The sequence below is a fragment of the Pseudophryne corroboree genome, chromosome 6, assembly GCF_028390025.1.
Source record: "Pseudophryne corroboree isolate aPseCor3 chromosome 6, aPseCor3.hap2, whole genome shotgun sequence".
In the NCBI taxonomy this organism is placed as follows: Eukaryota; Metazoa; Chordata; class Amphibia; order Anura; family Myobatrachidae; genus Pseudophryne; species Pseudophryne corroboree.
The window spans coordinates 825,556,224-825,580,434 of NC_086449.1; the positions used below are offsets into that span (position 1 = coordinate 825,556,224).

Sequence of the window (24,211 nt, forward strand, 5' to 3'; positions counted from 1 at the left end):
GTTCCAGAACGAGGGACCCGCAGGCGATCGCTGTGGACGCTCTGACGACACAGTGGACTTATTAGTTCGGTTTCCTCCAATTCCTCTCATTCCAAAAGTTCTAAGAAGACGCAAAAAAGAAAGAGTTCAGGCAATTCTAATTGCCCCAGATTGACCTCGACTGGCCTAGCATGTGGACCTCCTGACCTTGTCTCTGGATGAACCCTGGCCTCTGCCGCTTCTCAAGGACATTCTTCAACAAGGACTGTTAGTCTATCCAGACTTACAGCGGCTACATTTGACGGCTTGGAAGTTGAGAGAGAGATTTTAACTTAAAAGGGTCTCCCATCCAAGCTTATTTCAACCATGGTCCAGGCCCGTAAGGTGGTCACATCCAAACATTACCACCGTATTTGGAAGAAATATGTTTCTTGGTGCGAGGGTAGAAAATATTCCCCTGTGGAAGTTTGTCTGGGCTGTTTTCTACTTTTCCTGCAAGCAGGAGTGGATAAGGGTCTACGATTAGGCTCCATCAAAGTTCAGATTTAATCTTTCTCTATCTTCTTCCAGAAACAACTAGCGGTACTACCAGAAGTACAGACTTTCCTCAAGGGTGTTCTTCACATTCAGCCACCCTTTGTCCCTCTCACAGCTCTGTGGGATCTCAATGTGGTCTTGACCTTTCTCCAGACGGACTGGTTTGAACCCTTGCATAGGGTAGACTTGAAATATCTGACGTGGAAGACTGTCATGTTGCTGGCCTTAGACTCTGCAAGACGGGTGTTGAAATTGGGGCCTTATCCTATAAGAGCCCGTATCTAATATTTCACGAGGATAGGGCGGAGCTCAGGACTCACCCACAGTTTTTGCCGAAAGTAGTGTCGACTTTTCGCGTAAATCAACCAACTGTGGTTCCAGTGTTATCCGACACTTCCGCTGCTCCAATGTCCCTGGATGTTGGGAGGGCTTTGAAGATTTACGTCAAAAGGACTGCTTGTCACAGGAAATCTGTCTCACATTTTGTCCTTTATGATGCTACCAAAATTGGTCACCCTGCTTCCAAGCAGTCCATTGCTCGTTGGCTCAGATTGACTATTCAACAAGCCTATACTTCAGCAGCTCTGCCGCTGCCGAGTTCTATTCAGGCCCACTCCACAAGGTCGGTGGGTTCTTCCTGGGTGGCTGCCCGGGGTGTCTCAGCCTTACAGTTGTGCCGGGCAGCTACTTGGTCTGGTTCGAACATGTTCGTAAAGTTCTACAGGTTCGACACCTTGGCCAAAGATGACCTTCAGTTTGGTCAGGCGGTTTTTCAGAGGTCTCGGCACTCTCCCACCTGTTCTGGGAGCTTTAGGACGTCCCCATGGTAACTACATTTCCCATTATCCACTAGGATGTTAGAGAATATTGGAATTTAATACCTACCGGTAATTCCTTTTCTTGTAGTCAGTAGTGGATACTGGGCGCCCGCCTCAGTGCTTCGTATTCCTGCATACCTGATTGTAAGTGTTCTTGGTTGTGTCTGCTGTTGCTTTCCCTGTTCCATGTTTGGTTAGCGTTGCTATCCTTCTAATATTTAGCGTTGCTTTCCTCTGTGTGGTTAGCTCTGCTATCTTGTTATCGTTGTGTGTTGGTTCGTTACCTCACCGCTGTCTTTTGTTATATCCTTCTCTCAAAGTATGTCCGGCTCCTCGGGCACAGTTTTCCTAGACTGAGTTTGCAGGAGGGGCATAGAGGGGAGGAGCCGGCACACACTAATGCTTTCTTAAAGTGCCAGGCTCCAGTGGACCCAATCTATACCCCATGGTAACTACATTTCCCAGTATCCACTACGGACTTCGAGAAAAGGAATTACCGGTAGCTATTAAATTCCTATTTTTTGTAAGAAATTACATAGTGTTTTCTAAGGGACTATGGTTGATCAGATACATTTTCTTATGTGTGTTGTCTGAAGATGTCGGATGTAGCTACCAGGGGCAGGAGGGATACGTAAAATGATTTGTGTTTTTACACATACATTAGCATGTGGTACCTCGAGCCGCCTGCGTCTGATTTGTTTGTCCTCACTGCGCACGGTCAGGTTTATGTAAGAATTTATGGCTTCTCATATTTTACTCTTAGGTTGCTTTTTGGTGGGATTGTCGTTGTTGTTTAGTCTGTTGTAGATATTGCTGTCATACAGAGAGATAGATGAGGTGGTAGGAGATGAAGGGTCATCTAAATTGAGGTAAGTCAAAGACTTGTCCTCGCTGACCTATACCTTAAACTGTGGGATCTCGTCTGGACCTGGCATCCCTGGGAGATGCCTTATGTCTTAAGTCTTACAGCGGGAACGTAGTTGGATAATTCCTGGGAACAAAGCAAATAAATGGCCTTACCGTGACCAAGGTGTATAACCACCATCCATCGTATGACAATAGAATTTAATGTTAAGCAAGCCTCGTCATAGCTGCTGATAGCAAATATACCCCAAATCTTTCAGGAGACCAGAGGGAAGTTTAGGATATGGGGTAGAGGCAGAAATAAGGTGACTGGACGAGGATTCCAGACACAAACCATGCCTTTTTAAGTGATTGCCCCTTTAAAAAAAAAAAAAAGTCTGAGATTGGCCGGCATCCCGCACCTCTTTTGATCTCGGACTCCATTACATATAATCTGGGTAGGGTTCTAAAGACATAAAAGGCAGCACATCCCCCACCTTGTGGACCTCCTGTACATATTCTAATTGTTTTTACTCAAATTAGGGTGTGGCAATCTAGAATATGTGCTTTGCATTGTTTACATGTACTCTGTGTGTGGGCTGACGCCTTCACATGTGCAAAAGCAGATACTGTACAGTCGCTGTAAGCAGAAAGTCTCTGTAGGACTTTGTTCCTCTGTCTTTGTAACCCAGGGATCATCGCTTCCGACATGACGGAAATAGCATAGACCTTAATGTCCACCTGCATCTGGTCAAGTAGAGTGAAAGAATGGTATTTGCTGGCATTGGTTTTACATTATATGGGGGGGTCATTTCGACCCGATCGCTCGCTGCAGTTTATCGCAGCGTTGGGTGAGAATTGCGCATGCGCCGGCCCCCGAAGGCCGTCTTTCAGTAGCGATCGCCTCTGCCTGATTGACAGGCAGAGGAGGTCGCAGGGCGGGAGGGGCTGGACGGCGGCGTTAAGCCGATATTTAGGGGGCGCAGTCCGGCCAACGCAGGCGTGGCCGGACCGTTGTGGGGGCGGGCCGTGGCAGCTGCGTGACATCTCCAGTGGCAGCGACGATCAACTCCCGGCCAGCCGCAGGAGCTGCGCTGGCCGGGAGTTACTCCACAAATACAAAAGCATCGCCGCTGTACGATGCTTTTGTATTTGGGCGGGGGGGAACCGGACTGACATGCGGGGCGGACTAGCCCTGTGCGGGGCGGACTAGCCCTGTGCTGGGTGACCCCCCACATGTCAGGGAAGATGAGCACAGCTACGATCAATTCGGAATGACCCCCCATGGTCTGATGTCCCCCTATTTCCACTCATGAGCATAGGGTACACCACCAACAAGAGCTTACTGGAAGACCAGTGAAATTCCCAACATCACCCCATTGCACCTCTGTTGATCTTTGACCATCAACTGACTGATAAACAGATTGTGAAATAATGTAAGACCCACATTCAATTTATCAAGGTTTTCCATTCACAGGTCCAAGCTGCACTACCTCTAGACCCCAGCCTTGTTCATCAGTCCTGCCAGGCGACTGGATATATGTGAGAGCGCCCCAAAGGGAGTCCCCCCTGGGACCCACCTGGACAGTCGCATATCGGGGGCTGCTGACCACTCATCCAGCTATCAAGTGGCAAGGATTGCGTACCTAGCTCCATACATCACAGTACTGTACAAGAAGACAGGTCCTTCACCCAGAGCAGAATCCTGTGCCCAGGCCCACCTGACATTAATTCCCACAGTCCAATTTGCCATTGTAATTGGTCTGGAACCCAATCTCGTCTGGGGGGAGGCCTTCTCGTAAGACACACTGGTACAAAGTACAAGACCGCATTACTCAGGAAACGCAATCACATCTCGATCCTGCCTCCACCTGAGTCGCTGTGTACTTTGCAGCCTAGAAGTGTGTCTACAGCTATGTGCCGCTACAATGAATTTGCTGCAGAGTATTAAACTGTTGCCTCTGCTCTTTCTCCTCCTCTTCCAGAGGAAAAAGGGAGACTGCGCAGAAACCTGGGTGACACCACAGATGGTCTGGGCATGCCACTACGTCACTGTATCTCCAATTAGCCACTTCCGTTTCTCGCTTAATTTGCTTTGTGTGCAATGGCCCAGCTGTGGGAATAGTGATGGTTATATCCCCGTGGAGACCAATATAAATGCTACACTTTATAACACGAACTTGCATGTAGGACATCAGGAAATCTTACAATATACTGGGAATTCTCTTATTGGCTACCAACAGACTGGCCAGAGAACTGCTATTTTGGACACATACCTCCTGAAATGATGCATGTTATTATCTTCCTAACGTAGAGTGAATGAAACGGATATTGGTATTTTGCCGACTTGGGTCGACAGGACTGTCAAACATGGCATATTATTATCCGGGGTCCTGGAATAGTATAGCAGTGCAGTTGTGAGGGCTGTGAGAGGAGATCACTGCGGTACGGCCTTACATGTGGCCTGTGATCTGCAGAACAGCATGGTATCACACATGCTCCCTGGCTAGTATAATGTGCCCTAACTGGAAATATCTATATTTGCAATAAATCATCGTAGGACAGCGCGTTAGAGCAGAAGAAGAAACTGCATTGAGACGAATTACTCAGTTTTGTTAGTTAGGAATTCTTGGGACAGAAATATTATATGGTGTCTTTCTCCTTGTTGTCTCATTCCGGTTGTGTTTACCTAATTCTATATAACGCGTGTGTCACTGTGGCTGGACCAGTATGCGGTGTCCGATGCGTTGTAAGCTTGCTGGCAGGGCCCTCTTACCCTTGTTATTACCCAGTCTCATTTTATAAATGTGTCTGTTCCCAACTGTTATCCCTACAGAATGTGCTGCTGCTGTGCAAATACATTTTAGTAGTAACACTTCTAATAGTATTTATGTAGATCAGCCGAGAGAGGCTCAAAGGATGGGCCTGTGACAGTAGTCCTCAATAGGCAGGCCTTAATGAGTTGCACTGATTTCTGTAAGTGTGTTGATAACATCAGTACCTGTGTCTGTAAGAAATTATAGAATTGATAAATATATTGATAAATATAATTTTAATTGATTTCGTTATTGTCTGCGCAAAAAGTTGAAAATAGTAATATTATATTCAAGATGGTTAAACTGATCTCCTGATAAGTCACTTCTGTAAGAGAAAATAATGTGTATTGATAAGAAAATATTTTTTTTTTAGCTAAGTCTTATTAAGTGCATGTATGTCAACGTCTTATCTTTCATTGATTTAAGCTACAAATATATGTAGTACAGTTAGGGGGGAGGGACTTATACTGCTTCCCACCAATATCCCGGGTCTGAACCGGATTTTTTAACCGGCATTTTGCCGGGTTTCTCTCTCCAATGTCCCGTTTCCACTGCACTGTATTCCCGGGTTTTTCCTGGATTGACACCGTTTGCACTAGGGAGGCCAATCCCGTTATCGGTGGGATCCCAGGATTTAGGCAAAAAAAACGGAGAGGATTCAATCCCAGGATTGGAAGCCCAAATCCCGGGGATTGCGGGATTTTACTGTCCCATTGTTTTTGTAATACCGGGCAGCGTTGAGGGTCCTCAGGAGGTTCAGACGCTGCCCGGCTCCTCCTGCCCCCAGCAGTGCGTACTGCGCATTGTGACATGATGTCAGAGATCACGCTGCGCAGTCTGACGCCAGCTGCCCGGACCGCACGTCGCCGCCCGCGAGCCCGGCTCCCACCCACGATGGTCAGTATTAGTGTAGGCTGGGTTGGGGTGGGCGGGTCTTCAATCCTATCCCGGGATTTACCTTTTTTCAATCCCGATACCCTGGATTAAAAAAAAAGGCCCGGGATTGGCCTCCCTGGTTTCCACTGACTAAGGGAAAACCCAGGAAAGCACAATAAAACCTTCTGCTTTCTCCTTCGGCCTTCTTTCTGTGTGATCAATGCCCGCTCTGTGCTCTGTCACCTATGCCCAGCGCCCAATCTGTAGCCTCTGTGCCCAGCTCTCCCAGTAGTGACCAGCATGAAAACAGCCTCTCCCAGCGTCTCCTCTGGTCCCTGGGTGATGACATCAGCTACCAGTGCCCAGGAGGGACCAATCAGCGGCTTTTTGGAAATTCCAGGGTCGGAAATCTCAGGTAAAAGCTGTTTCCACCGCAGCTCACCCAGGAAAGACCCAATAAAACCCTGCTTGTGACCAGGATAAAAATCCCAGATCACTTTGACTTGTACCTGCTACCACTGACAGAAATCCCGGATACGTGCGCGTTCATGTCTGTGGAAAAGGGGTGTTAGAAGGATGGGCCCAGAGAGGACAGTCACTACTCTGTGATAATGGTGAATTGTGGGCAGGTTCATGTAATAAAATGTTATTTTATACTCATTACACATATTCTCAGGACTCTCCACCATCGACACTGCACCAGCCGATGGTCTACTCAATGTTTCCTCTAAACATGGCCTCTGTGGGTGTGCATGCAGTAACGTAGCCGCGCTCACTGACGCCAGTGGTACTCTCATAACACGCCCATAAAATGGCCTTTTCTGCCAACACTTCAGACCATCTCCCAGACACTGCTCCTGGTTGTGCGCTGCCAGCTCTTTTAGAAACGGCTCTATGCGTAATAGCGGTATCTGCGTACAGTCCGGGAAACGCAGACGCCGTAGGGGTTTTCTGGAGTTTTCACACATGCACAATAGCCAAAAATCGTTCAACTGCGCAAACATCGGCATTGCGTCAACTTCTGAATGAGGCCCAATATATCTTTAAAGCTTCCTCAGTTATTATGTGTTAATTAGCATGGAATAGGCCACCTACTGGCCAGATTCTCCCATAGAATCATAGAACATTTGTCTGGCACTTTCAGGTTCATCAACAACAATGTTTTAAAGTTTTATATTTCTCTGACGTCCTAGTGGATGCTGAGTACTCCGTAAGGACCATGGGGAATAGACGGGCTCCGCAGGAGACTGGGCACTCTAAAAGAAAGATTAGGTACTATCTGGTGTGCACTGGCTCCTCCCTCTATGTCCCTCCTCCAGACCTCAGTTAGAATCTGTGCCCGGCCTGAGCTGGATGCACTTAGTGGGCTCTCCTGAGTTCACTAAAAGGAAAAGTGTTTGTTAGGTTTTTTTATTTTCAGTGAGATCTGCTGGCAACAGACTCACTGCTACGTGGGACTTAGGGGAGAGAAGCAAACCTACCTGCTTGCAGCTAGCTTGTGCTTCTAGGCTACTGGACACCATTAGCTCCAGAGGGATCGAACACAGGGCCCGACCTCGATCGTCCGTTCCCGGAGCCGCGCCGCCGTCCCCCTTGCAGAGCCAGAAGACGGAAGAAACCGGAGGAAATCGGCGGCTGAAGACTTCGGTCTTCAATAAGGTAGCGCACAGCAATGCAGCTGTGCGCCATTGCTCCCACAGCACACCACACGCTCCGGTCACTGGTGGGTGCAGGGCGCTGGGGGGGGGGGGGGGCGCGCGCGCCCGCCCTAGGCTGCAATTAATATACCTTTTGGCAATAAAAAGCACATAATACAGTGTTTAACACTGTATATGTGCAGAGACCCCCGCCATTAACGTTATAAAAAGCGGGAGAAGCCCGCCGTTGAAGGGGCGGGGCTACCTTCCTCAGCACAGCCAGCGCCATTTTCTCTTCACAGCTCCGCTGGAAGGACGCTCCCCAGGCTCTCCCCTGCAGTATACACTACAGAAAGGGTAAAAAAGAGGGGGGGGGCACATAAATTTAGGCGCAAATTGTGATATAAGCAGCTATAGGGGGAAAATTCACTTTGTGTATAGTGTATATCCCTCTGTTATATAGCGCTCTGGTGTGTGCTGGCATACTCTCTCTCTGTCTCCCCAAAGGACTTTGTGGGGTCCTGTCCTCAGTCAGAGCATTCCCTGTGTGTGTGTGCGGTGTGTCGGTACGGCTGTGTCGACATGTTTGATCAGGACGCTTACGTGGAGGCGGAGCAGGTGCCGATAAGTGTGATGTCGCCCCCTGCGGGGCCGACACCTGAGTGGATGGATATGTGGAAGGTATTAACCGACAGTGTCAACTCCTTGCATAAAGGGTTCGATGACGCAGCTTTGGGACAGCCGGCATCTCAGCCCGCGCCTGCCCAGGCATCTCAGGGGCCGTCAGGGGCTCAAAAACGCCCGCTACCTCAGATGGCAGACACAGATGTCGACACGGAGTCTGACTCCAGTGTCGACGAGGATGAGACAAAATACAATCCACTAGGGCCATCCGATGCATGATTACGGCAATGAAAAATGTGTTGCACATTTCTGACATTAACCCGGTTACCACAAAAAAGGGTATTATGTTTGGGGAGAAAAAGCAGCCAGTGACTTTTCCCCCATCTGATGAGTTAAATGAATTGTGTGAAGAAGCGTGGGGTTCCCCAGATAAGAAACTAGTAATTTCTAAGCGGTTACTAATGGCGTACCCTTTCCCGCCAACGGATAGGTTACGCTGGGAGACATCCCCTAGGGTGGACAAGGCGCTCACACGCTTATCAAAAAAGGTGGCACTGCCTTCTCAGGATACGGCCGCCTTAAAGGAGCCTGCAGATAGAAAGCAGGAGGCTATCCTGAAGTCTGTGTATACACACTCAGGTACTATACTGAGACCTGCTATTGCTTCAGCATGGATGTGTAGTGCGTGGTCTGATTCCCTGTCTGATAACATTGATTCCCTTGACAGGGACACTATATTGCTAACTATAGAGCATATTAAAGATGTAGTCTTATATATGAGAGATGCACGAAGGGACATTTGCCGGCTGGCATCTAGAATTAATGCAATGTCCATTTCTGCCAGGAGAGTATTATGGACTCGGCAGTGGACAGGTGATGCTGATTCTAAAAGGCACATGGAAGTTTTGCCTTATAAGGGTGAGGAATTGTTTGGGGACGGTCTCTCGGACCTCGTGTCCACAGCAACAGCTGGGAAATCGACGTTTTTACCTCAGGTTCCCTCACAGCCTAAGAAAGCACCGTATTATCAAGTACAGTCCTTTCGGCCTCAGAAAGGCAAGCGGGTCAGAGGCGCGTCCTTTCTGCCCAGAGGCGGGGTAGAGGAAAAAAGCTGCACCAGACAGCCAGTTCCCAGGAACAAATATCCTCCCCTGCTTCCACTAAGTCCACCGCATGACGCTGGGGCTCCACAGGTGGAGCCAGGTGCGGTGGGGGCCCGTCTCCGGAACTTCAGCGACCAGTGGGTTCGCTCACAGGTGGATCTCTGGGTTCTACAGGTATCTCAGGGATACAAGCTGGAGTTCGAGACGTCTCCCCCTCGCCGTTACCTCAAATCAGCCTTGCCTGCTACTCCCAAGGAAAGGGAGGTAGTACTGGCGGCAATTCACAAGCTGTACCTCCAGCAGGTGATAATCAAAGTTCCTCTCCTTCAACAGGGACGAGGTTACTATTCCACAATGTTTGTGATACCGAAACCAGACGGTTCGGTGAGACCCATTCTAAACTTAAAATCCTTGAACACTTATATAAGGAAGTTCAAGTTCAAAATAGAATCGCTCTGGGCGGTTATTGCAAGCCTGGAAGAGGGGGATTTTATGGTGTCACTGGACATCATGGATGCTTACCTACATGTCCCCATTTACCCACCTCACCAGGAGTACCTCAAGGTTGTGGTACAGAACTGCCATTACCAATTCCAGATGGGTCTGTCCACGGCACCGAGGGTGTGTACTAAGGTAATGGCCGAAATGATGATACTACTTCGAAAGAAGGGAGTTATAATTATCCCGTACTTGGACGATCTCCTTATAAAGGCGAGGTCCAAGGAGCAGTTGTTGATCGGTGTAGCACTATCTCAGGAAGTGCTACAACAGCACGGCTTGATTCTGAATATCCCAAAGTCGCAGCTGGTTCCTACGACGCGTCTGCTGATATTGGGCATGTTCTGGACACAGAACAGAAGAAGGTGTTTCTCCCGGAGGAGAAGGCCAAGGAGTTGTCATCTGTGGTCAGAGACCTCCTGAAACCAAAACAGGTGTCGGTGCATCATTGCACGCGAGTCCTGGGAAAGATGATAGCTTCTTACGAAGCAATTCCCTTCGGCAGGTTCCATGCAGTGGTGGCTGCAGAGTGCTCATCTTCTCGAGGGTCGCAGATTCGGCATTCAGGACTGGGTCCTGGTGACCACGGATGCAAGCCTCCGAGGTTGGGGAGCAGTCACTCAGGGAAGAAACTTCCAAGGACAATGGTCGAGTCAGGAGACTTCCCTACACATAAATATTCTGGACCTAAGGGCCATTTACAATGCCCTAAGTCCAGCAGAACCCCTGCTTCAAAACCAGCCGGTGCTGATTCAGGAAGACAACATCACGGCTGTCGCCCATGTAAACCGACAGGGCGGCACAAGAAGCAGGATGGCGTTGGCAGAAGCCACAAGGATTCTCCGATGGGCGGAGAATCACGTGCTAACACTGTCAGCAGTGTTCATTCCGGGTGTGGAAAACTAGGAAGCAGACTTCCTCAGCAGGCACGACCTCCACCCGGGAGAGTGGGGACTTCATCCAGAAGTCTTCACGCAGATTGTAGACCGTTGGGAACGGCCACAGGTGGACATGATGGCGTCCCGCCTCAACAAAAAGCTATAAAAGTATTGCGCCAGGTCAAGAGACCCTCAGGCGATAGCTGTGGACGCACTAGTGACACCGTGGGTGTACCAGTCGGTTTATGTGTTCCCTCCTCTTCCTCTCATACCCAGGGTACGGAGGATAGTAAGTAAGAAAGGAGTAAGAACTATACTCATAGTTCCGGTTTGGCCAAGAAGAACTTGGTACCCAGAACTACAAGAAATGATCTCGGAGGACCCATGGCCTCTGTCTCTCAGACAGGACCTGTTACTGCAGGGGCCCTGTCTGTTCCAAGACTTACCGCGGCTGCGTTTGAAGGCTTGGCGGTTGAACGCCGGATCCTAACGGAAAAGGGCGTTCCAGATGAAGTGATTCCTACGCTGTTAAAGGCTAGGAAAGACGCTGCCTGAAGTTCAGACGTTGTTAAGGGAGTGCTGCATGTTCAGCCCCTTTTTTGTGCCTCCAGTGGCACCTTGGGATCTCAACGTAGTGTTGGATTTCCTAAAATCACATTGTTTTGAGCCACTTCAGACCGTGGAGTTGAACTATCTCACGTGGAAAGTGGTCATGCTTTTGGCCTTGGCTTCGGCTAGGCGTGTGTCAGAATTGGCGGCTTTGTCATGTAAAAGCCCTTCTCTGATCTTCCATATGGACAGGGCAGAATTGAGGACTCGTACCCAATTTCTCCCTAAGGTGGTATCAGCGTTTCATTTGAACCAACCTATTGTGGTGCCTGCGGCTACTCGTGACTTGGAGGCTTCCAAGTTGCTGGACGTAGTCCGGGCCCTGAAAATCTATGTTTCCAGGACGGCTAGAGTCAGAAAAACTGACTCGCTGTTTATCATGCATGCACCCAACAAGCTGGGTGCTCCTACTTCTAAAAGCAGACTATTGCTCGCTGGATCTGTAGCACGATTCAACTTGCACATTCTGCGGCTGGACTGCCGCATCCTAAATCAGTCAAAGCCCATTCCACGAGGAAGGTGGGCTCTTCTTGGACGGCTGCCCGAGGGGTCTCGGCTTTACCACTTGGCCGAGCTGCTACCTGGTCGGGGTCAAACACGTTTGCAAAATTCTACAAGTTTGATACCCTGGCTGAGGAGGACCTTGAGTTTGCTCATTCGGTGCTGCAGAGTCATCCGCACTCTCCCGCCCGTTTGGGAGCTTTGGTATAATCCCCATGGTCCTTACGGAGTACCCAGCATCCACTAGGACGTCAGAGAAAATAAGAATTTACTCACCGGTAATTCTATTTCTCGTAGTCCGTAGTGGATGCTGGGAGCCCGTCCCAAGTGCGGACTTCTGCAATACTTGTATATAGTTATTGCTTAACTAAAGGGTTATTGTTATGAGCCATCTGTTGAATGAGGCTCAGCTATTGTTCATACTGTTAACTGGGTAAGGTTATCACGAGTTGTACGGTGTGATTGGTGTGGCTGGTATGAGTCTTACCCTGGATTCCAAATCCTTTCCTAGTAATGTCAGCTCTTCCGGGCACAGTTTCCCTGACTGAGGTCTGGAGGAGGGGCATAGAGGGAGGAGCCAGTGCACACCAGATAGTACCTAATCTTTCTTTTAGAGTGCCCAGTCTCCTGCGGAATCCGTCTATTCCCCATGGTCCTTACGGAGTACCCAGCATCCACTACGGACTACGAGAAATAGAATTACCGGTGAGTAAATTCTTATTTTTTGTTATTATTATTATTATTATTATTATTATAAGCCATAGGAGTGCCCCTCACACACATACACACACACCCCTCACGCTGGCTGCAGGACAATGGAAAAAAAGAGTTGTCCAATTTTCACGCCCCTGTAATTAAAGTGTTCTATACTGTAGACAAACCAGTCATTGAAACACTTGAGCTCTTTTTATTAGAATTTAATTCAAGTGAAGGAGACAAATGTAAGAATGTTTCTGAAATCACTTCACACGTGCTCCCAATAAAAGTCTGTCTGTACAAAACCTCTACAGACACAGAATTAACCATAACCTAAACGTACACAAATTACTAATAACCCCAAAATCAGTGGCTGCTGTTGCTGATACCCCTCTAGGTGGCGCCATCCTCCCATTTTACGTCATTTAACTTTTTATTTCACAGAACAAAATCGACTGCCTCCAAGACACCAGTGTCTCCACTGAAGTCAGGGATATACCCAAGGGATTGGGACACTGCCGCCGTGCCGGAAATAGGTCATAAGGTAAAATACGGTAACATGTTACACTTTATGTATCATTCTGTTCATAGTTTCCACTATTTGCATAATGTCCCTACCTTGTCACATGCTGCCCTAACACATCACTCATTTCCTGATATACTCTGTGCTGCTGGAGACCCTGCTCCTCCCACTATATAACTCTCAGTCTGTAGCATCACTCATCTCCTGATTTACTCTGTGCTGCTGGGCCCCCTGCTCCTCCCACTATATAACTCTCAGTCTGTGGCTTCCTGCTGCCTCCATTCCCCTCCTCACATCATGTCACTGCCCCTGTCACATGCATCCCTGTCCTCACTGACACATCACTCATCTCCTGATATACTCTGTGCTGCTGGGGACCCTGCTCCTCCCACTATATAACTCTCAGTCTGTGGCTTCCTGCTGCCTCCATTCCCCTCCTCACATCATGTCACTGCCCCTGTCACATGCAGCCCTGTCCTCACTGACACATCACTCCTCTCCTGATATAATCTGTGCTGCTGTGGGCCCTGCTCCTCCCACTATATAACTCTCAGTCTGTGGCTTCCTGCTGCCTCCATTCCCCTCCTCACATCATGTCACTGCCCCTGTCACATGCAGCCCTCTCCTCACTGACACATCACTCATCTCCTGATATACTCTGTGCTGCTGGGGACCCTGCTCCTCCCACTATATAACTCTCAGCCTGTGGCTTCCTGCTGCCTCCATTCCCCTCCTCACATCATGTCACTGCCCCTGTCACATGCAGCCCTGTCCTCACTGACATATCACTCATCTCCTGATATACTCTGTGCTGCTGTGCACAACTTGAGGACATTCCCATAAAACTGAATTAATAATGTGCGTTGAGTCTATTCAAATTCTCCACAAAACTGTGACACTCTGTATTCGGTCACATGGCCCCCTCTGTTTTGGTTGGTGTTGGCATATAGGGCGGGATTCAATTCTTTTCACCCGTTTCCACACTCGTTCTCTTTCTGCCCTCAGGGACGTTGTATCATTATTTCAGCTTGCTACCCCCGGAGTAGCGAGGCACCCAACCCTTTACACAGTAAACCTGATTACTATGGGCGCAATATGCGCGATAACGGAGATCATTTTAGAAAGGAAATTGGGCGTGATATGTCATTTGAATCTCACCCATAATATCTAATTAAATATTCTTATGTAATGTGTGAGCAGCCATTTTGTGAGCTGTGCGTCAGTTTCGGATGTGCTTCAGTTTTCATGGGACATTCGCCTTATATTTCGCTAACAATGGAGCATAATATATCACGTCCAGACAAATATACATTGAGGCGCTGCATGAAAATTAATTTACAGATATTGGTTTAGCCCACAAAATGGCAGCTACCACTGTGCATGTTATAAATCAATCATATATTCCCCCGTGTGTCTAGCAGCGGTTACAAGGAAATAATTTACATGTATACATATCCTGTAACGTGGGGGAGGGTTGAGAGAGAACAGTGGGGAAGAGAGCGAGAGAATGGGGTTAGGGAAAGAGAGAGAGAGTCGGGGTGGGAAGAGAGAGCAAGTGGGGGGGACAAAGAGCAAGAAAATTGGGGGGGGGGAGAGGTAGATAGACATAATGGGGGATGGGAGGAGAGAGAATGGGTGGGGGTGGAGAGAGAATGGGAGGGGAAGGAGATAGAATGGGGGATGGGAGGAGAGAGAATGAGTGGGGGTGGAGAGTCAGAATGGGGGTGGGAGGAGAGTGAATGGGTGGGGGAGGAGAGAGAATAGGGGGTGGTGAGAGATTGAGTGGGAGACAGAAAGGGGGCAGGAGGAGAGAGAGTGGGTTGGGGTGGAGAGAGAATAGAAGGGGGAAGAGACAGACAGAATGGGAGTGGGAGGAGAGAGAATAGGTGGGGGTGGTGAGAGATTGGGTGGGGGACAGAATGGGGGGAGGAGGAGAGTGAATGGGTTGGGGAGGAGAGAGTTTGGAGGCGGAGACAGAAAAGGGGGAGGTGGAGAGAGAATGAGTTGGAGAGAGAATGGAAGGGGGAAGAGACAGACAGAATGGGATTATAAGGAGAGAGAATAGGTGGGGGTGGTAAGAGATTGGGTGGAAGACAGAATGGGGGGGGGGGAAGTGAATGGGTGGGGGAGGAGAGAGTTTGGAGGCGGAGAAAGAAAAGGGGGAGGAGGAGAGAGAATGAGTTGGAGAGAGAATGGAAGGGGAAGAGACAGACAGAATGGGATTGTAAGGAGAGAGAATAGGTGGGGGTGGTGAGAGATTGGGTGGAAGACAGAATGGGGGGGGAGGAGAGTGAATGGGTGGGGGAGGAGAGAGTTTGGAGGCGGAGACTGAAAAGGGGGAGGAGGAGAGAGAATGAGTTGGAGAGAGAATGGAAGGGGGAAGAGACAGACAGAATGGGAGTGGAAGGAGAGAGAATAGGTGGGGGTGGTGAGAGATTGGGTAGGAAACAGAATGGGGGGAGGAGGAGAGAGAGTGGGTTGGGGTGGAGAGAGAATGGAAGGGGGAAGAGACAGACAGAATGGGATTGTAAGGAGAGAGAATAGGTGGGGGTGGTGAGAGATTGGGTGGAAGACAGAATGGGGGGGAGAGTGAATGGGTGGGGGAGGAGAGAGTTTGGAGGCGGAGACAGAAAAGGGGGAGGAGGAGAGAGAATGAGTTGGAGAGAGAATGGAAGGGGGAAGAGACAGACAGAATGGGATTGTAAGGAGAGAGAATAGGTGGGGGTGGTGAGAGATTGGGTGGAAGACAGAATGGGGGGGAGGAGAGAGTTTGGAGGCGGAGACAGAAAAGGGGGAGGAGGAGAGAGAATGAGTTGGAGAGAGAATGGAAGAGGGAAGAGATAGACAGAATAGGGGTGGGAGGAGAGAGAATGGAAGGGGGAAGAGATAGACAGAATAGGGGTGGGAGGAGAGAGAATGGAAGGGGGAAGAGATAGACAGAATGGGGGTGGCGGAGGCGAGAGATTGGGATGGAGACAGAATGGGGGGGGGGGGAGAATTGGTTGGGGTGTAGAGAGAATGGAAGGGGGAAGAGACAGACAGAATGGGAGTGGGAGGAGAGAGAATAGGTGGGGGTGGTGAGAGATTGGGTGGGAGACAGAATGGGGGGAGGAGGAGAGAGAGTGGGTTGGGGTGGAGAGAGAATGGAAGAGGGAAGAGATAGACAGAATAGGGGTGGGAGGAGAGAGAATGGGTGGGCGTGGAAAGAAAATGGGACGGGAGAAAAGATAGAGTGGGGTTGGGAGGTTAGAGAATGGGTTGGAGTGGAGGGAAGAGGTAAATATAATGGGAGTGGGAGGAGAGATAATGTGAGGGGGGAAGAGATAGACATAATGGGGGTGAGGGAGAGAAAATGGGTGGGGTGGACAGAGAATGGTAGGTGGGAAGAAACATACAGTATGGGGGGGGAGATTTGGTTGGGATGGAGAGAGATTAGGAGGGAGGAAGTGACAGACAGAATGGGGGTGGGAGAAGAGAGAATGGGTGGGGTTGACAGAGAATAGGAGTGGGGAAGTGACAGACAATATGGAGGGTTGGGGAGATAAAATGGGTGGGGGTGGAGAGAGAAAAGTAGGGGGGAAGAGACAGACAGAATGGGGGTGAGAGGAGAGAGGATGGGAGTGGGGGAGAGACAAAGAGACAATATGGAGGGTTGGGGAGAGAGAATGGGAGGGGTGACCGCTGCAATACTATCTAGCGACCCGGCGACTGACGGGTATAAAGTACTAGTGCTCTACAATGATACAGGAGACACAGGCTGACAAGTGTCCTTTTTCCCCCACATAGAAAGTTGCTGTCAGTGAGACATCCAGTGAGTTCACAAGTCTCGTCAAAATGTTCTCTATGACGCTCTCTGGGAAGACGGTGAAAAGAATTTGGCGCATACAGAATCCGTCCCTCTGGCAGATCTACCAGTGGTGAGCCCTTTATCATTTATATTGACAGAGGAACATAATGAAACTCTGGGAGACTAATATACAGTATATCCCCACCCGTGTGGAGGTGGAGTAATGCGCCATTACATCTGCTCACAGAAACCAAGCTTAGTCATGTGACTCGCGTATGCTGCACGCATAACTCAGAGAGTGCTAATGCGGAGGACGTTATATATAGAGTGCACTTAATGCGCTATGTAAAAAGCATCCGTGTGTCTAGACGGTAAGCTCTGCGCACATCTGCTGGCTCGCAAAACACTTTGTGGATGAGGCCCAGAGTGGGGCTTATATTGAGCCTTATTACAGTAGTTTTGTTGTCCATAGCAACGAGTAAGACATGTACTAAGCAAAACCATATAGAGTATTGGTTGCTATGGTTACACCAGCTGTTTTGCCCTGAAACCCATAGATCATCTTTTATAAATGTCCCCAAATCTTTTTAGGCAAAATGAACAGATGAAGAAAGCGAATCCGGGTAAGGTGGTGTCAGAGCGCCAGCTGTTTCATGGCACAGATAGTACCCATCTTGATGCCATCTGCAATCAGAACTTTGACTGGCGAATCTGTGGAACCCACGGTACTGTCTACGGTCAAGGTACATCCAATATTTCATTGCCCCTAGCCGCTGCACAGCTCGATTCCAACATAGTCATTTAGGAAGATTCCATCTTAATTGTCAAAAATTCTTCCCGCAGGAAGTTACTTTGCCAGAGATGCCTCCTACTCCCATAATTACTCCGTTCCCACCTCTAGCGGCAAAAGGACCATGTTCATTGCTCGGGTGCTTGTGGGAGACTATGTGACTGGAGACCCCAACATGAAGCGCCCTCCTCTGAAGCCCAACCGGATACAAAGCTATGACTCCTGCGTGGACAATATCTACAACCCATCCATCTTTGTGGTGTTTGACAAGCTTCAGATCTATCCTGAGTATGTCCTGGAGTATGAGGAGGAGCAGAAGAAGTCCTGTGTTATTAGCTGAGAGCAAATCACCTACATTACTCTGTTAAATGTGTTGAATCACACTAGAAACAGCAAACAAACATCTAAACCTCTAAGAGACTAGAAGAATACCAGGGAGAGCTCACAGCATCGTGGTGACGTCAATCCGGAGATGAATGTCCAGGCAGAAGTGCTATGGATGGAAGAACCTGCACTGGAGGCCATTCTGTGCGCTCTTGTGTTTTTTATTTACATTTTAAATCAATTGCTTGCGGATCTCTACAAAGAGCAGCTGCTATCCTATAAATTGTATCTGTTTTTACATTACAGTGTATCCTACACATATTAATTAGTTATATGATCACTAGTTCAGGATTAATTAGCCTGTAAAGAAAAAAAACTTTGTTGGGGTTGGGAAAGACCCCATTACAGTCCCCTTTTTATGCAGTAAATGTGAGGGACTTTTGGTAACTGATTTTATTTTCTGAGCTGTCCATCTGTACCTGAGTGTGACGAACTAAGAAGCCACGATCTTGGCAATTTTCTGTCCGCGAGACTCCGAGATGCAGTCTGTACACCAAAGTTTCTATAGCAATTTAAAAGTATTTACTATGATTGCAAAGAATGGGTGCTAACTGAAATCTTCTGCAGTAGAAAGCAATATATTTCTCTTCTGCTTGCACTAAACTTATTCGCAGTGCGCTAGTTTGCCGCAATTCACTTTATGGCAAATGACGGTAGTCTTACCCCAGAGCTTGATTAAGATTCCATGAAGCCTAGGTAAGATAGTTATTTGGAGCTTTACCCCCTCACCCCTCCTTTCCTCTAGTCTTAAAACAAACAAACAATAAAAGCATAAAACTGTGCATGGTAATTGGATCAGTTGTCGCTGAACCCTGGGTTGCATGATGGATGATCCACCAATAGTTGAGGTTGCAAAACGATCTTACACTACAAATTTATCCAGGCTCCTATAGTCACTGCTATTCTGTGTCCAGTTCTAAATGATGACCCAACCACGGCCCACTGGGTGGAATTTACGAATCAAACAAGAACTAAAGCACTTTACGGAGGCCTATAGAGCCTCAAGTCCTGTACCACCTACTAACCACCCCTACTGCACTGAGCATTCTGTGTCAGCCCTGTTTGCAGAACATCATAGTAGAAGCACTGCACTTAATTTGTTTCAGTCTCAGGGAAGTCACATTCATAGCATAAAAATCAGTTTGAGAGTTTACATGGAATAAGTGGGTGTGGGCGTCCCGCAGAGCCGCCCGCCGCCGCTACACACACGGCACCCGCTCCCCGGCAACCGCTTCGATGTCAGTCCACAGCGCCGCGTCCCGCCGCTATGCACAGCACTCCCCGGCTCCCTGCACCACACTGCGGACACTATATAACGGTACACGGAGCACAGTGGGGGAGGGGGGGGGGGGGACGAGTCTCCTCACAGCAGCGCGGCTGCAAAGGGGGGGGGGGGGGATACCATAGGAAGGGCTGCTGGCTTGTGGTATAATTGCATAGGCTATTGAGCCTATGTTAACAGGGTTGTTTTTTCTTAATGTTGGTTACAGGTTATAGACTTTATATATGGGTTTAACCTGAACTGTGATTATTAGTGTAAGCATGGCATGTCCATTTTAACCATGCTTCCTGTTCAATCCTGTTTCTCTTTCAGTTTGGAAGATCCTGCCCTACAACACTACTCCACCGGAGGCGCAGGGGTGGGTTCCGGTATGAATGGTCGACCATGTTATGGTCGACCACTATTGGTCGACATTGACATGGTCGACACATGAAAATGGTCGACGTATGAAAAGGTCGACATGAGTTTTTTAACTTTTTTTTTTTTGTGTCGTTTTTTGCGTAAAGTGACTGGGAACCCCAATTAGTGCACCGCGTCCCCTCGCATGGTGCCTTCGCTTCGCTCGGCACACTTTACCGTTCCAATCGTAGTCCATGTGGATCGTAAAGTATGGAAAAGTTCCCCAAAAGAAAAAAAAAGTAAAAAAACTCATGTCGACCTTTTCATGTGTCGACCTTTCATGTGTCGACCATTTTCATGTGTCAACCATGTGTCCATGTCGACCATGTCAATGTCGACCAATAGTGGTCGACCTAATGACTGTCGACCATAACATGGTCGACCATGTGAACGGATACCGCAGGGGTGTTAGTGGGAATTTGGGATCAGGTTTCATATAGAACTGGCCACGTGCACTGCACTGCGGCCATATATGTATATAGGCCATATATATAGATATTACACACGCCTTAGTAACAATTTTACTGAGTCGTGCAAGTGTCTGTCTTTGTATATTGTCTGTCTGCATAATGAGTAAGACACCAGCAAAAACTAAAAAGCAGTTTCACTGCAATGTATGTAACAGTGTGTTACCGGATGGATCTACCACATGTACAGTATGTTTTGTGAATTCAGCTACGAATACAATTTCTGCTCCGGTTTTAAAGCCGGTTTCCTCCCCGGACCCTCCATGGGAAATGCTAGCCAATGTAATGGCTGGGTTGCAATCAGAATTGGCCGCCGCTCGACAAGAGCGGGAAGCGGCAAGATCTGAGTCTAGGGTGAGACCTCCAGAACTACCGGAGGCGTCTCAGCCTTGCCAAAAGTCCAAATCCATTTTGGGTAGAAGGGATACATTTCATATGTCTTATGATTTACCAGTTTTGGCTATGTTGCATTCTGACGATTCCATGCCAGACCTCACTGCGCAAGATGAGGGTGAGGAGGGCGAAGTGGACCAGCAGTCAGATAGTGACGATTTTAACAGCCCAGGCATTGATAATCTCATCAGAGCGGTGCGTCAGTCTCTGAAGTTTACAGAAACTGAGGAGCCTCTGACAAATGATGAAGTCGTCTTTACTAAACAACAGAGATCTCCAATGTGTTTTCCTGTTTCGAAGTCTCTTAATAAGATGTTAGTAGAAACACGAAAGAATCCGGATAAACGGTTTTCTATACCTCGCAGATTTAAGTCTAGTTACCCATTTCCAGAGTCTGTGACATCTACATGGGAGAATCCGCCATTGGTGGATTCGTCTGTGTCTAAACTTACAAAGAAATTAACCATACCAGTACCATCTGCTACTACGCTTAAAGACCCTTCAGACCGTAAAATAGAAACTATGCTAAAGTCCATGTATATAGCAGCAGGAGTGCTGCGGAGACCTGGGTTGGTTGGCATTTGGGTCACTAAGGCGCTAATGGTATGGCTAACAGAACTCAAGTCTGCCCTACATGACGATCACCTTATACTTCTCGCTTATCAAATGTGTGAGGCTGCGGAGTATCTATGTACAGCTTCTACTGACGTCTGTCAGCTCACTTCTCGCATTTCATCGTCACTGGTTACAGCACGACGAGCACTCTGGCTGCGTTCTTGGCAAGCGGAGGCAGAGGTCAAAAGAGGTATAGAGGTGTTACCTTACGGTGGCGAGAAGTTGTTTGGTCCTGAATTGGACAAATGGATTTCTGAGGCCACGGGAGGAAAGTCTGTTTTCTTACCATTGCCTTCAACGGTACCAAGACGGAGATACTCTGGACCTGCGTTCAAATCCTTTAGACCTCCGCCCTTTCGCGGCCGTGGCAGAGGAACAGCCACGCCTGGTAGACGAGGTCGAAGACGTGGTTTCCAACAAACCAACACCATTCGTCAGGACGCTAAGGTCACCGACAAGCCAGTGGCATGACGGGCTCCCAGCCCATCTCGGATCTCCAATTGTGGGAGCACGCCTTCAGACGTTCCAGTTGACGTGGTTCCAGACATCCACAGATGGGTGGATCCGCAATTTAGTGTTAAAAGGTTACAAAATAGAGTTTGACTGTCTTCCACCACTGCGGTTTTTCAAGACAAGACTGCCTCTCTCGGACAACAAGAGGGCGGTTCTGCAAATTGACATTCAGTCCCTGCTGGATTCAGCAGTTTTGATTCCGGTCCCGGTACAACAACAAGGTCAGGGTTATTATTCCAGTCTGTTTGTGGTACCGAAGCCGGATGGCTCCGTCAGCCAATATTGAACTTAAAGGGTCTCAATCAGTACGTCACTTACTACAGATTCAAGATGGAATCTCTGCGGTCAGTAATTGCAGGTTTAGAGCCACAGGAATTCATGATAGCGCTAGATCTCAAGGATACGTACTTACACATTCCGATTTGGCCACCTCATCAGAGGTTCTTGTGTTTTGCGATACGGCAGAACCATTACCAGTTTCAGGCTCTACCGTTTTGGCCTCTCGTCAGCGCCTCGAGTATTCACCAAAGTTATGTCTGTGATGATAGCTCATCTCAGATCACTGGGAGTGATAATAGTTCCGTACTTAGACGATCTGCTCATCAAAGCTCCGTCTCAACAGATGCTCCTCCAACATGCGTTGCTAACGTACAATGTACTAGTTCACCACTGTTGGATTGTCAACTTCAAGAAATCACATCCAATTCCGTCTCAACTACTTCAATTCCTAGGTATGATTCTCGATACGGTAAATCAAAGAATTTACCTACCAGAACAGAAAGTACAGATTATTTGTCATCTGGTACAATTAGTGCTCAAGCCACGCACAGTCTCGGTACATTTGTGCATTCGCCTCTTAGGCACAATGGTGGCGGCTTTCGAAGCGCTTCAGTTCGGAAAATTTCACTCACGTCCATTTCAACTGGATGTGTTCGCACAGTGGTCGGGCTCGCATCTGCAGATTCACCACAGGGTGAGGTTGTCACCACGGGCAAGGGTATCTCTACTCTGGTGGCTCAAAGTACACAATCTAACCGCAGGGAAACGGTTCGGCTCCTGGAATTGGATAATTCTAACGACGGACGCGAGTCTCAGAGGTTGGGGAGCTGTAGTTCAAAATTGTCTGCTCCAGGGTCTCTGGGCGGATCACGAAAGATTGCTGTCTATAAATGTCCTGGAACTCCGGGCAATTTACAATGGGCTACGACAAGCAGTGCACATGCTTCGGTCTCAGACTGTCCAGGTGCAGTCAGACAACGCGAAGGCCGTTGCGTACATCAACAAACAAGGAGGAACGAGAAGCCGCATGGCAATGCGGGAAGTAACTCGAATCCTAAATTGGGCCGAGCATCACCAAGTGATATTGTTGGCAGTGTTCATTCCGGAAGTGGACAACTGGGAGGTGGATTATCTCAGCCGTCGGGATTTTCATCCAGGAGAATGGGCATTAAATCCAGAAGTTTTTCACATGTTGGTCCAGAGGTGGGGTTACCCTCAAGTGGACCTGATGGCATCTCGCCACAATCACCAAACGCCCCAGTATGTGTCCAGAACAAGAGATTCAAAGGCAGTGGCGGTGGATGCTCTCACAATCGCGTGAACGTACAGCCTCGAATATCTGTTTCCACCGTTTCCGCTGCTCCCTCTGTTGCTAAAACGGATCAAGAGACAGTCTGCCACAGTCATTCTAGTGGCGCCTCATTGGCCTCGGAGAGCTTGGTTCTCGGATCTCCGCGGACTACCCGCAGATGATCCTTGGCCGCTCCCACTACGTCCGGACCTGTTACAACAAGGTCCGTTTCTTTACCCCGATTTAGCGCGGCTGCGTTTGACGGGGTGGCTGTTGAGACCGCCCTCTTAAGAAGAGAGGGCATTCCAGAATTGGTTATACCAACCATGTTACGAGCTAGGAAGCCGGTTACGGCAGCTCATTATTACAGAATTTGGCGTGCCTATATAGGTTGGTGTGTAGCTCGGAAGTTTCCGACATCATCTTTCAAGTTATCCCGTCTTTTGTTATTTCTACAGACGGGGTTAGATGAAGGACTGCGTTTATCTACACTAAAGGTGCAGGTATCTGCGTTGTCAATTTACTTTCAAAGACGATTGGCTCTATTGCCGTCGGTACACACTTTTCTGCAAGGTGTCCTCAGAGTACAGCCTCCATTCATTCCACCTACAGCGCCATGGGACTTGAATCTGATTTTATATTTCTTACAGTCTTTATATTTTGAACCCTTACAACAAGTGGATATTAAGTTTCTCACTTGGAAAACAATTTTTCTCCTAGCCTTAGCTCCGGCAAGGCGTGTTTCTGATTTGGGTGCCTTGTTATGCAAGCCACCGTATTTGGTGTTTCATGATGACAGAGCGGAACTTCGGACGAATCCCACTTTCCAAAGGTAGTGTCATCTTTTCACATCAATCAACTAATAGTAGTTCCTGTGTTAACGGGAGATTCTGGAACTTTAGATGTGGTACGCGCATTACGCGTTTATGTATCCCGAACGTCTACAGTTCGTAAGACGGATACGTTGTTTGTTCTCTATGATGCTGCCAAGATGGGTTGGCCAGCTTCTAAGCAGACCTTATCCAGATGGATAAAACTGACCATACGTCAGGCTTACCTTCATGCTAGGTTAC

General features: G+C 48.4%; 1 protein-coding gene across 1 annotated transcript in view; it reads left to right on the top strand.

Annotated features, from left to right (window-relative positions):
* Nucleotides 1-18,681, top strand: part of LOC134933798 (zinc finger CCCH-type antiviral protein 1-like) — a 78,390-nt gene extending 59,709 nt beyond the window's left edge. Inside the window, exons 10-13 of the mRNA XM_063929257.1 lie at nt 12,860-12,959; nt 16,725-16,855; nt 17,317-17,468; nt 17,569-18,681. Of these exons, the coding sequence (XP_063785327.1) occupies nt 12,860-12,959; nt 16,725-16,855; nt 17,317-17,468; nt 17,569-17,855 (670 nt within the window). The 3' untranslated portion in view covers nt 17,856-18,681. The remainder of the gene's footprint in view (nt 1-12,859; nt 12,960-16,724; nt 16,856-17,316; nt 17,469-17,568) is intronic.
* The last annotated feature ends 5,530 nt before the right edge of the window (nt 18,682-24,211 follow it).